The sequence below is a fragment of the Drosophila sulfurigaster genome, chromosome 2R, assembly GCF_023558435.1.
Source record: "Drosophila sulfurigaster albostrigata strain 15112-1811.04 chromosome 2R, ASM2355843v2, whole genome shotgun sequence".
In the NCBI taxonomy this organism is placed as follows: Eukaryota; Metazoa; Arthropoda; class Insecta; order Diptera; family Drosophilidae; genus Drosophila; species Drosophila sulfurigaster.
This window is the reverse complement of record NC_084882.1, coordinates 13,534,538-13,547,059: the sequence shown is the minus strand read 5'-3', so window position 1 is coordinate 13,547,059 and position 12,522 is coordinate 13,534,538. Positions and strand designations below refer to the sequence as shown.

General features: G+C 42.6%; 6 protein-coding genes across 6 annotated transcripts; 3 read left to right on the top strand and 3 right to left on the bottom strand.

Annotated features, from left to right (window-relative positions):
• Positions 1-314: 314 nt before the first annotated feature.
• LOC133835985 (general odorant-binding protein 99a) lies at positions 315-936 on the top strand. The gene is made up of 2 exons (XM_062266191.1): positions 315-471; positions 537-936. The coding sequence occupies exons 1-2, from the start codon at positions 430-432 to the stop codon at positions 924-926; spliced, it is 432 nt and encodes a 143-aa protein (XP_062122175.1). The 5' UTR covers positions 315-429; the 3' UTR covers positions 927-936.
• Positions 937-1,064: 128 nt separating this feature from the next.
• On the top strand, positions 1,065-2,837 carry LOC133835980 (pickpocket protein 19). Its single transcript, XM_062266187.1, has 5 exons — positions 1,065-1,909; positions 1,959-2,111; positions 2,159-2,294; positions 2,347-2,536; positions 2,597-2,837. Exons 1-5 carry the CDS (start codon positions 1,088-1,090, stop codon positions 2,835-2,837), a joined length of 1,542 nt encoding a protein of 513 aa, XP_062122171.1. The 5' UTR covers positions 1,065-1,087.
• A 2-nt stretch (positions 2,838-2,839) lies between these two features.
• On the bottom strand, positions 2,840-4,037 carry LOC133835983 (mitotic checkpoint protein BUB3). The gene is made up of 2 exons (XM_062266189.1): positions 3,758-4,037; positions 2,840-3,697 (listed from the first exon to the last, which is right to left on the bottom strand). The coding sequence occupies exons 1-2, from the start codon at positions 3,947-3,949 to the stop codon at positions 2,909-2,911; spliced, it is 981 nt and encodes a 326-aa protein (XP_062122173.1). The 5' UTR covers positions 3,950-4,037; the 3' UTR covers positions 2,840-2,908.
• A 326-nt stretch (positions 4,038-4,363) lies between these two features.
• LOC133835984 (lysoplasmalogenase TMEM86A) lies at positions 4,364-6,292 on the bottom strand. Its single transcript, XM_062266190.1, has 4 exons — positions 6,039-6,292; positions 5,247-5,416; positions 4,928-5,118; positions 4,364-4,858 (listed from the first exon to the last, which is right to left on the bottom strand). The coding sequence occupies exons 1-4, from the start codon at positions 6,057-6,059 to the stop codon at positions 4,452-4,454; spliced, it is 789 nt and encodes a 262-aa protein (XP_062122174.1). The 5' UTR covers positions 6,060-6,292; the 3' UTR covers positions 4,364-4,451.
• Positions 6,293-6,994: 702 nt separating this feature from the next.
• On the top strand, positions 6,995-11,006 carry LOC133835978 (head-specific guanylate cyclase). Its single transcript, XM_062266184.1, has 5 exons — positions 6,995-7,156; positions 8,042-8,313; positions 8,647-8,887; positions 8,940-10,285; positions 10,349-11,006. The coding sequence occupies exons 2-5, from the start codon at positions 8,072-8,074 to the stop codon at positions 10,551-10,553; spliced, it is 2,034 nt and encodes a 677-aa protein (XP_062122168.1). The 5' UTR covers positions 6,995-7,156; positions 8,042-8,071; the 3' UTR covers positions 10,554-11,006.
• Positions 11,007-11,475: 469 nt separating this feature from the next.
• Positions 11,476-12,473, bottom strand: LOC133839389 (uncharacterized). Its single transcript, XM_062270899.1, has 2 exons — positions 12,086-12,473; positions 11,476-12,018 (listed from the first exon to the last, which is right to left on the bottom strand). Exons 1-2 carry the CDS (start codon positions 12,125-12,127, stop codon positions 11,671-11,673), a joined length of 390 nt encoding a protein of 129 aa, XP_062126883.1. The 5' UTR covers positions 12,128-12,473; the 3' UTR covers positions 11,476-11,670.
• Positions 12,474-12,522: the final 49 nt, after the last annotated feature.

The window sequence follows — 12,522 nt, the reverse complement described above, 5'->3', positions numbered from 1 at the left end:
TCTAATCTCAGGTTCAACTCGTCGAGTTCACACTGTATACGCTTAGCAGTCTGTCAAATTTAATTGCTAATATAATATTCGCATTATCTCTTTTGAAGGAAGTTCGACTTTAAACCGAATTCAAAGAAGATTACTAAATCTCATAGGAATCTCTTTTTCTTGTTCACTCTCTCTCTCTTTAAATAGATCGACCCAATTATGACGTGTCTGAGAATAATTTGATTTGATTCTCATGACAACCGAGCCAACTAATTTTAGCATTCGTTGAAGACTCAACAATGAGCGAAGAGTGTCTCAAAGTCGTCGGCTGTATCTTCGTAGAGAGCAGGTAGCTGCACAACCCTTAGCACGACGTCGACTCGATCCAAGTATAAATAGTGGTCGCAGCAACAGAGTCGAGCACAGTCTGATTCAGTTTGTTCAATCAAGATGATGAAATTCGTTGTTGCCGCCTGCCTGATCTTCAGCGTGGTAAGTAAACAATACCATCCTTGATAAATCCTTGTCTTTAACAATCCACATTTGGGAATGTTCAGGTCTCCGCTGACTATGTTGTCAAGAACAAGGACAACATGCTGAGCTACCGCGAAGAGTGCGTCAAGGAGCTGAGTGTCCCCGCCGATCTGGTCGAGCAGTATCAGAAGTGGCAATATCCCAACGATGCCAAGACCCAGTGCTATCTGAAGTGCGTCTTCACCAAGTGGGGTCTCTTCGACACCGAATCCGGCTTCAATGTGGAGAACATCCACACCCAATTGGTGCGTGGATCGGCCAATCACGATGATGAGTTGCACGGCAAGATTGCCGCCTGTGCCGATAAGAACGAGCAGGGTTCGAATGCCTGCGAGTGGGCCTGGCGTGGAGCCAACTGCCTGCTGAAGAACCACCTCCAGCTGATTCAGCAGAGCCTGGCACCCAAGGCCTAAGTTATTAAAGCCTACACCTATACGTAGTTAAATTAGTTTCGCATCCAACCCTCAATTACATTCATCAATCGTGCCTAATGCATTAATAAAACAATCATAGACTAAACTTCAAAAGTTTTTGATTCAACGAAGCATATCCTCACAGCGTTGATTCAGTTGCAATGTTGCTGTACAGCAAGGAACTTGTGGCACCGCGAGCCAAACTCTCTCGGGGATTACAACGCTTCGATCGTCACCCGCTGCGAGATAAGTATGGCCAGATGTTGCGTAATTCTTTCGCACAATCCTCAATCCATGGCCTGCAGAATGCCTTTGAGGAACAGCATCTTTGGGTGCGATACTTCTGGCTCATCATTGTGCTGTTGGCCTCTGTGGGTTTCCTTAGCACCTATTCCATATTGGAGATGCGCCACAAGGAACAGGTGCTGGTTAGTCTTGTGGCGAGCACACAGCATCCGGTTTATAGCATCGAATTTCCAGCCGTTGCCATTTGCCCATGGAATCATGTCAATTGGATGCGAGCCGCAACAGCTGCCGAGCGCTTTCTGCCCTCCAACGCGAATGCTGAGATGCGAGAAACCTTTCGACAGCTGCTCATTGGCATGGAGCAAGTGTCATTTGGTAAATTTGAAACTATGGGTGAAATGTCGAGACGAAATTTCTCATCACTGGCTAAATTGAGTCTCTCCAAACTCGCCAGTTATTTGGCTTATCGCTGCCATGAGCTCTTCGAGCGCAGTTCATGCGTTTTCGATGAGACCAGCTACGATTGCTGTCAACTCTTTGTGGCAGAGGGCACAGAAAATGGTCTGTGCTTGGTCTTCAATTCGTTGATTTCAGAAGAATCTCGCAATAAGAAACTGATCAATGAGTTTTATCCCTACAAGATAAGCAAAGCTGGCGAACGCTCTGGTCTACAGTTCACGCTGCGATTAAATGATTCCTATTTGCGAGAGGGCACCCAGGTGCCCTTCTCTATGAATGTGAGTTAATCTGGGGCTAATTTACTAGTTACTAACAACTCGTTTGCAGCTTATGATCAAGCAGCCACGCCAATGGTCGCAGCCTGTGGTCTTTCATTTATATGCGAATACCGAGAACTTTGTGGCCATTGATCCACTGTTGATAGAGACCTCTAGGAACACTGTTCTTATGTCTCCCTCCAAGCGACATTGCTACTTTGAGGTAAGAGGGCAGACATAATCCGTTTTCATCTCAAAATTGTTTATTAGGAGGAGCGTAATCCTTTCTACACCTATGGGGATCCAGATCTGCCCTACAGTCGTCACAATTGCATTGCCGTCTGTCTGCAAGCATCAATGCTCTATCACTGCAACTGTACAATGCCACTATTCCTGCCCTCCATAGGTAAGTAAATCTTTCAGCTCAACCCGATTTTATCATGCCGTGCAACTTGCAGAGGGATCACGTGAGTGTGGTGTATTGGACATTGAATGCGTTTATCGCCATGCCGATATCTTTGGCTATGTGAAAATAAAGGGGCAAGACAAGTACATCAAGGATCCCCGCAGGGGTCAGTTGTGCGATTGTCCCCATAGCTGCAATAAGCAGGAATATAACATGCTGCTGAATGTACGCGAGCTGGAATAGTGAGTATCGAAATTTACAAGTTCTTTAGCAATCTTCCAACTGCCTCTCTTATTCATCAGCGCAAATATGTCGCGCATCAGAACAGAAGTTTACTATGGCCAGCGTGTGATAACAAAGATTGAGACGAAACTGCAGTACACATTTACAGATTGGGTAGCGGGATTCGGTGGTATTCTAGGTCTATATGTGGGCGCCTCGGCGCTAAGCTTTGCTGAGCTAGTCTATGTGCTGGTCAAGTTACTGTGGACGCTCTTAAGTGATGGATACACTAAAATGTCTTTACGATATAAACGCCGCTAAAATACTCGTTGTAAAATTATAAATCGTTTGTGGTTTATTACTATATAAAGGCTTTATAATTGTGTCTGTGCTTACTTCTGCTTTGTCTCCTGATCAGTCGGGTAACGTATATAAATCGCAGGAAGGGGCACTGAAGCTGGCAGTTCGGTGAATTGATCCAAGTAGGAACAACCGATGGCAAGAGCACTGCCATCATTACTGAAATTAAGCGAAGATATCGATGTGTCATACTCATGGAACTGACACAGACGCTTCTTATTAAGACCATCCCAAATGTTAACAATACGATCCGAGCCGCCTGTGGCAAATGTGTGATAAATATTGTGAAAACTGAGCGCATTCACTGGATAGATTTGCTCAATGTTCTGCTCCCTGTTGCGATGGCATTTGAAAGCGAATTTGCGACGCTGCACTTCAGGATCATGATCCAAATATTCGACAGCTACTCGACCCTCAATCGATGACATGACATAACCCTCCTTGTTGGGGAATAAACGAATGCAGCGGGTTTGATACTTCAGCGATGATTCGCGCTTCATGATGTAGCTGTCTGTCTTTCGCAAATCCCAAATAAGCACTTTGCGATCCGAGGTGGCCACCACAATCTTCTCGTCAATCACCGACATGGAATAAACTTTGCCGTTGTTCTGTTCAAAGCAACCCACACAGCGTTTCTCTCGCATGTCCCACAGCTTTACATTCTTGTCCCAGCTGCCAGTCAAGATACCATTCACATACTCTGCAAGTTCCACACAACGAATTGGCTCATCGTGGGCGCCTACCAGAGTCTCAGCTTGTGTGTTCACATCGTAGAGGCGCAGTTGATTGTCCAGGCCACCGCTGACCACATGTACAATATCCTGTTGAATGTGCGATTAAGCATACCGCAAACAAGGTATTTATTGAGTAGGATTACTTACCATAAAGGCACAGTCCAGAATAGGGGCATCTTGCACAAACTTTTGGCGCATTGAGTTTGCCGCCACATCGTAAAAGCGAAGCGTGCCGTCCCAGGAGGATGCCGCCAGATACTGATTTGATTTGCAGCCGAATTTCACTGCCGATATGAGATCCTCTGGCGGGTTATTTAATTTAAATTCGGACGGTCCCATCTCGTTATTTTTAACTTAAAATATTAACAATTAATAAATTGACAAGCGTCGATTGCTGTGCTGCAATAGAGGTGGCGAGTCATCGATAACATTATGGATGTACCGAAATTTTTTTTAAATTTCTTAAAACATCGATTTTTTTGGCCCACATCGATACTTTTTTAGCCAGCATTTTTGTCAGCATTTCTGTATTAAAATAGAGTTTCTTGAAGCTGTTTTATTTTTCGGGGTAATACAATAAACAAAATTTATAAATTATACGTTTAAAAGAAGACACAGACCTACTATCGATATCGAAATGCATAAAAAATGTATGCCGGCTAATTTATTGGTATGGTCACCCCATAATTAACAGCTGTTTTGCAAAAACACAAAAATAAGCTGGCAGCTATAAAACTACGGAAAACACGGCGGTTAAATTTGAATTCATTTTTAAATTGGCATTTTGTTTTGTTTTTATTTTCAACAAACAATAACTATCACTACTAAATGGCATAAACTATTACGCTAATATTTTGGAAGTACTTATTTTGGTGGTTATAGTTTGGTTATGAATTCTCGTTGAGCATTTAACGGAGTTATTTTTGTTGTTTAATTTTGTTTTTTTGCATTTTGGCGCAGGTCCATCATCGGCAGTGCTCAACGCAATGGCAAATTGGGCAATATAGTAAGTGATCATGATTTGTAGACGTGCTCCAGGCAATGGCACACTCAAAAACATTGTCACTGCAATTAGTGCATCGGAGATGACGAATAATGCAGCACCCACGGCACAAAAAATGGTCAGGAAACTCTTGACATCCACTGCACGTGCCAAGGAGCGCCACAGCATAGTTGAAATCAGCACACAATAAATGGGCACGCCTATGATCAATATCTCATCTAGATACTTGGCCACAAAAATCACAACTGCAACGAATATAAATGATATACATATAAAGTGAAAAATAAATAAATGACAGTTATAAATTTACTTACAAATTGTTACCGGCACATATAGACATAATCCCAGAAGCCATTTAAGTGGCTGCCAGCCAAAAGCGCTGATGTAGAATATGTGGGCCACGCCAAAGGAGACCATTCCAAAGGGAAACAAATTAATATTGAGCAATGCATCACCACCACAGGAAAACACTAGGCCAAGAAGTATTAACTGCGAGCGGCGGTAGCTAAGAAATTATTAATGATATAATAGTATTTAAAAAGAAAGACAAAAGAGAACCTCAAATTTCTAGTTACTCCCTTATTGTAAAAAAAAATAACAAATTAATATAGAAGTTAGAGCTATAATTCTTACTGTTTATTGAGCGCGAATCCTTTGATCAAAACATATAACGCCAATGCCACAATTGGCAGGCATTTGAGCACAGTTGTCCATAGTTCTCCTTGTGGGTCTTTACGTACAAGCGAAAAGTAAAGCACCACACTTAGAAAAAAAGGTGTTAGCTTCACGCTTTGGGCTTTGGCCTTAAAGATTATAAAATAAAATATTATATTAAGCGATTAGCGATAGTCAATTATCAACAATTGGGGGTCTAAGAAAGCGATAATATGCACAAGTCTTAAAGGTGATTAGATTAAGTGGTTAGCAACTCTCATGTCACATCTACATTTAATTTGCATAATATGTTCTTGAATAAATAAAAACACTTTTACTTTCATACTACGCGAGCTTTCATCAGCTTATCCAGAGAGATACCAATTGAGAGAAAGAGGGAGAGAGGGAGAAAGAGAGTCAAAATATGAGAGAGAGCGAGAGTGCACAGAGGAGAAGAGATATAGTGAGCAAGGTCAAGGACAAAAGCTCCACATTCGTTTTACTTTTTTTTTTGCGGTTAGATAAAGCATCTGTGCCGTATACAAGGTGCGAGCACACACACACACACACATACATACACAAAATTATTTGAACTTCTATTGTACACATAAAAAAACAATTTTAGCTGCGTCGCGAGTGGAATGGAAAACAAAGGCAAACAATGCAATGCAATGCAAATGTCGCAACGACGTTGATATCGCATTTCACACATTTCTTTTTTCTCCACACTGAGTCGAGATTATAATTTAAAAATAACTAAATCACACTTACAAACAGCAGTGAATTGCTCATAATTGACGCTTAGTCGAAATTTCCGCGATGTCACTTGTAAGTAATTGCAAAAGTTAATACAAGCTGCCGTTTCGCACGATTGAGAAGCCACCTATTTAGCACTCGTAATGTAATATGTACAAATATCCAACCGGCCACTGGCAGACACACGTTGCGCACTTTTGACCAACGTCAATACACTGAATCAAAACGTATTATTTCTCATTTGGCTGGACGGCGGTTAGGCTGGCTTCGACTTTGATTGCCATCGCCATCGCCATCACCCCCGGTCCATCAACGCTGCCTCGGTGACGGTTCGCGTCGCTGCCGAGAGTACGCTGCGTGAGTGTAAGTGCCGGTCAGACATATACACACACACACATTCTTACTTTGGCAGACCATGTGCAGCATAAGCAGCAGCATTCGGACAGATACACAAACAACTACAGGCAAATTGATTGTTTTTTACTGCCTTTTCTTTACCTTTTCCTTGCTGTACCTTTCTTTGTGAAGCGCAAGAGCGCCAAAAAGCACGCCAGTAAACAACAGCGAGAGAGCACACGCGACGCAAAGCGTAGGGAGAGTGAGTGCCAAAATATCAGAGAGGGAGAGCAAGAACACAAGGTACAGACAACAGCAAGAAGAATTTTGCTCACGCAACAGGTTAATTGCTTAAAACAATGCGCTACTGCTTGTGGGGCATATGACCCCACATACGAGCTTTGCAAATAACACAATCCAATTTTAGAGTACGTCATGCGCACAGTCGTGCAAACAAATGTAGCGTGCGCTGTCACGCTGCTCTCTCTCTCTCTTTTTATGGCTTTGTGATAGCAAATTCAAAACAATGCAACAATCGCTGTACACTTTCACTGCAACGTCCAAGCTTAAAGCTTTTGCAAAATGTGTAACAAGCTTTTTCCGTGCTATTTTCTCAGAGCTTATTCCTTTTTTAAGTTGTGGCATTTTTCAGGCGTATGAAAAACTCGGAGGTTGTTTCAGGACACATTTTGTTAAATTCCAACACATTAAATATTGACCAAGAGATATGGCAATTGCTTAAAAATTGCTGACAGCCCGACAGAAAAATAAAAATAAACCTGTAATTAAGGAATCAGGTAAGCGACTAAATAAAATGTGTGCATGTGTGCATAATGCCCAGCTAAATTGTTGGTCAGTAGTGGAAAAATTGTGTATCCATTGTGATGAGGTGCTCCGTTTGATTTACAATTCCATTTTTTTTCAATGCAATCTACTCTACGAACTAACTTCAGTGGGTGACAGCTACCACACAATACAATTTTTCTTCTGCCTGAAAGTATGCAGCACTTTTGCATAACAGTAAAAACACATGAATCTGATTTCATGCTTAATATCAATAGAGTTTTTGCATAAATACATGCAAAAATTTATGAATAATTCATATGCATCCCTTAACCCTTTTGAATCCTAAATTTTTTTGAGCAATTATTTTGTCGTGTTAATTCGCAATATGTCAAGAGAAAGGTAAAGCTGACCTCCGGCAGACATGGCGTATAAGTTATAAATTAGCTAAGAAGTGTATTATGCTAATGGGTTGCTTGTAATGAAAGTAAATGCGAGCCTTGGCACATGCTGAGTACACACAACACACACAGACAAAGAGACGCACACACTTTTGACCTCCAGGGAGAAACTCGAGACAAAAGAAAGTGATGAAGATTTCTGCAGTCACTCGAGAAAGCGCACAACGGACGCTCAGCGATGGCTAATGGCCATGGTTTAATGGGGCAGTGGGTGGCTCCCATATATACATACATGACTGTGTAGGTGTGTGTGTGTGCACACATAAGTGCACGTTGAACTTGAAAAACTTTTTTGCACAGCTTACAACGCTGACATCATGAACAAACAGTATCTACTATAATTCCAGTGTTCTACTTTGAACCCCCCCTCCATTAACAATGACCACAATCGAAGTATTGGCCTAAATTGCAATTTGTTCTTCTTGTCTTATTCGATAGCAATCAATTTGCTCGATAAATACACGCAACATGGCGTGTCCTTTCTTTCGTCGTGCTGACTCTTTGTCGCGTCAGCCATCGGTCATTGCCGAGCCAGGCACCCATTGGAATCTGGAGGATGAGGAGCTCTCGTTGTCCGACGATGCATTGACGCTGACCCATCTGCAGATGGCCATACAGCTGTTGACTGCGCCATCGAATGAGGATCTCAACACGGCCGTCACCTCTCTGGTGGCCAAGTATCGTCAGAGTTGGCCTAACATACATAAGCTGTAAGCAATAATATAATTTTTTTTAAATAATTTAAACATTAGTTTTTTATTATTTAATTCTGTTAATAACTCTTATTTTTGATTGTTTGAACATTGTGAAATAAGTATTAATTAATTATTAATTCTTACTTTTGTTTTCATTATAATACATTATTGCAAAAACATTAACTTATAGAAAATTTAACAGCTACGATATAATTTGTATTTAAAAATTTAAATGTTTTGTTTTTCAAAAAAAGATCTCTGGCAATTTGCAAAAAATTGTGAAAACAATTATACAATTGCAATATTTGCTTTAAGTTGAGATATGTTATTAACACTCTTTAATCACAGTAAACTGGATCCGAAGATCTTCAAGAGCTGCGCCAACTATGATTATCTGGGCGATATACAAGAGCTGCTGCTCAAGATGGACGAGGCCAGTGCCAGCGAGATTCTGGTGCTGTTGGGCGAGGAGCTGATCACCTGCTGCTGCACTGGCATTATAGAGCGAGCCTTTCGCTGCCTGGGCACCGATTTGCAGGAGTTTCTCGGCTCCCTGGACGGTGTTTACGATGTGCTGAAACTACAAGAGGTAAATAATTGACTGCAGACTCTACAGTTGAAACTAACTCTCATTTACATAGGACGATGTTACCGACACGGGATTCGTGTGTGCCGGCGATGGTGAATTAATCTTCACCTCGGAGCGACCGGTGATTGCCTGGCTGCTGCTTGGTTCCCTCAAGGCGCTTACTCGCATGCTCTACAAGGTGGATGTGAATATCAAAATCGAACCTGTTGAGGGCGATGCGCGACGTTATCGTTATCTCTTCTCGCTGGTCAAGGACAGCTCCCAGACGCTGCAGCTGGGACGTCCGTTGGTGGCCACTAAGCCGCATGAAACTGTTCAGCGGAGCAATTCGGCAAATGCATCCGATCTGCAGATGAATTCGTCAAGCTTCTGCAAGATGTTTCCTTGGCATTTCATAATGAACGAGCAGCTAGAGCTGGTGCAACTAGGACGTGGCTTTAGCAAGCTCTACAAGCCATATCTGGCGGACCTTGGCTGCCAGGCCAGCACCTATTTCGACTTCAAGCGTCCTAAGGGCTTGACCATGAAGTTTCGTGAGATTGTGCGACGCACCTACACGCCCTTTCTGATTGGCCTGAAGTGTCCGCCGGGCGCAACTGATTTCCCCGCCATGGGACTCGAGATCAAGGGTCAGATGGTGCATTGTCCGGAATCGAATTCGCTGCTGTTCATTGGATCGCCGTTTTTGGATGGCTTGGATGGTCTCACTTGCAATGGACTTTTCATATCGGACATTCCGTTGCACGATGCCACACGTGAGGTGATTCTAGTCGGTGAACAGGCGCGTGCACAGGATGGTCTGCGTCGCCGCATGGACAAGCTGAAGAGCAGCATCGAGGAGGCCAATTCGGCGGTGACCAAGGAGCGCAAGAAGAACGTCAGCCTCTTGCATTTGATCTTTCCGGCTGAGATTGCCGAGAAGCTATGGCTGGGCTCCTCAATCGATGCCAAGACCTATCCAGATGTTACCATACTCTTCAGCGACATCGTTGGCTTCACCAGCATCTGCTCGCGGGCCACTCCCTTCATGGTGATCAGCATGCTGGAGGGATTGTACAAGGACTTTGATGAGTTCTGTGACTTCTTTGATGTGTACAAGGTGGAGACCATTGGAGATGCTTATTGTGTGGCCAGCGGATTGCATCGTGCCTCCATCTATGATGCCCACAAGGTCGCCTGGATGGCACTGAAGATGATTAGCGCGTGCTCCAAGCATATTACCCATGACGGCGAACAAATCAAAATGCGCATTGGTCTCCATACGGGCACAGTGCTCGCTGGTGTTGTCGGTCGCAAGATGCCCCGATATTGTCTCTTTGGCCACAACGTGACCATTGCCAACAAGTTCGAGTCGAGCAGCGAGGCATTGAAGATCAATGTCAGTCCGACAACCAAGAAGTATGTGATCCTTGTAAACCAATGCATCAACAGTTTATTAAATGTTTTTCATTCCTATTGCAGTTGGCTTACCAAGCACGAGGGATTCGCCTTTGATTTGCAGCCAAGGGATCCCTCATTTCTGCCCAAAGAGTTTCCCAACTCGAATGGCAATGGCACCTGTTATTTCCTGGAGGGTTTCCGCAATCCAACGCTCGACACAGATCTGCCCCTGGACGAGCACATTAATGCTGCTATGAAGACCATATCGGAGGGCGGCGATGCTTAAGATCGAGTCACTTGCTCAGCCGGCACCTAATCGTAGTTCAATGCACATGTAGTCTAATTATGTTCCCTTTAACAAAGCCAAAAATAAATTCTGCTGTCAAGATGTTGCGTTCAAGCACTTAAAACAATTAATTAGTTCATGCAGGAATCTTTCGATTTTATTTATATATTTGCATATTTTCACCATGCTCCTCTTTCATTCTCTTATATATGATTTTTGCCCGATCGCCAATTTTGCTGGACGTCATACATATGTGAAAACGGAATACCCACTCATCGGCTGGACTCTTCTGTTCGTTTCTATCCACACAGCCCTGGGCAATTTGCAGAACTTCCTCCTCGTTCAGATCCACCTTCTCAATTTTGGTCACACGAGCGGGATGAAAACCCTCGAGTGTGCTGAAGAAACCTTGCATATGGTAATAACACAGCAGATATTGACGCACTTCGGGCTCATTGGGGAAATACAAACAAGTTTGTCTTATCATCGCTAACTGCTCCTTGTTGAATGGATGCTCAGAACGGCAATTTGAAACAAACTTGATCAGAGTGCAAACATAACAAGTACTGTCGAAAATTATAGCTCTATCTCTTATAGTTTAAAATTACGCTTGAGATCCAGTGTTTCATTGACGGACAGACGGACAGAAACACAGACGGACAGACGAACATGGCTAGATCGTCTCGGCTATAGACGCTGGATCAAGAATATATGTATATACTTTATAGGGTCGGAGATGCCTCGTTCTACCTGTTACATACATTTCCTGCCGGCACAAAATGATAATAACCTTCTACCCTATGGGTAGCGGGTATAAAAAATATAATTCTGACAGCCTCAGAACGTCTTCTGGTCAGAGTTATTTATACTTTATAAATTAATAAAAATAAATACAAATTTTATTATTTCAGTGTGTGTGTCCATCTTTATAGCTTTTGCGATCCAGATGTTCATATGGACGGACAGACGAACTTGGCTTGTCTGTCGATGCTAGTTCAGAATATACATACATATATATGTTATGGGGTCCGTCTGCTCTAATCTATTAAATCTGCCTTCCAAAAAATTAACATTTTTCATTCAAGTTTATTTGGGTCTTAGGCTTCAGACTTTTTGGCTATAACAAGATCGCCAGACACTTGTGAACACGGAATACCCACTCATCGGGAGGATTCTTCTGCTCGTTACTATCCACGCATTTGTGGATAATTTGCTGTTTCTCGTCTTTACTCAGATTTGTGACGAGCATTTTGTTCATGCGATCGACATCAAACCCCTCGGGGATGGAGAATATATCCAGCGCCAGAGAAGAGCACAGCAGAAGTTGACGCACCTCGGGCTCATCGGGAATTTCCTTACGCAGTATCTGAGCGGTTTGCTCCGCAGTCAATGAATTCTCTTTGAAGCATTTGCGAACACCCACATCGACTTCACTAAAACTTTTTCGCACCCGTTCGCTAACGGCCTGATAGTAGATTTAAAATCGTTTATTCAATATATCCATTGCTTCGGATCTCGGATCTTTTACTTACCAATGAACAGAGTGCTAGGCAAACTATCAAATACTTGAACATTGAATCGAAACTCTTTCGAATCGCGGGAAAAGTTAAACTAAATAGCCACGGGCTCGACTGCCTATATTTATATGTAGCTCATCATCCGATTCACATAACATAAGATCGTCAACTTGAAAATAAGCCAAGGTTCAGCGATAAGCTCTCATATTTTAGTTGTAACTGGACAATTAAAAAAACTACACCCTAATTCTGACAGCCTTGGAACCTTCACTGCTCAGAGTTATTTATTGATTAATGCTTTATGAATTAATAAAAATAAATGGAAATTTTATTATTTCAGTGTGTATGTCTATCCTTATAGCTTTTGCGATCTAGACAGACGGACTTGGTTGAAATGGCCCCGTCTGTCAAATCTAGTTCAGAATATATAATCTAGTAAAATTGCCCTTCGA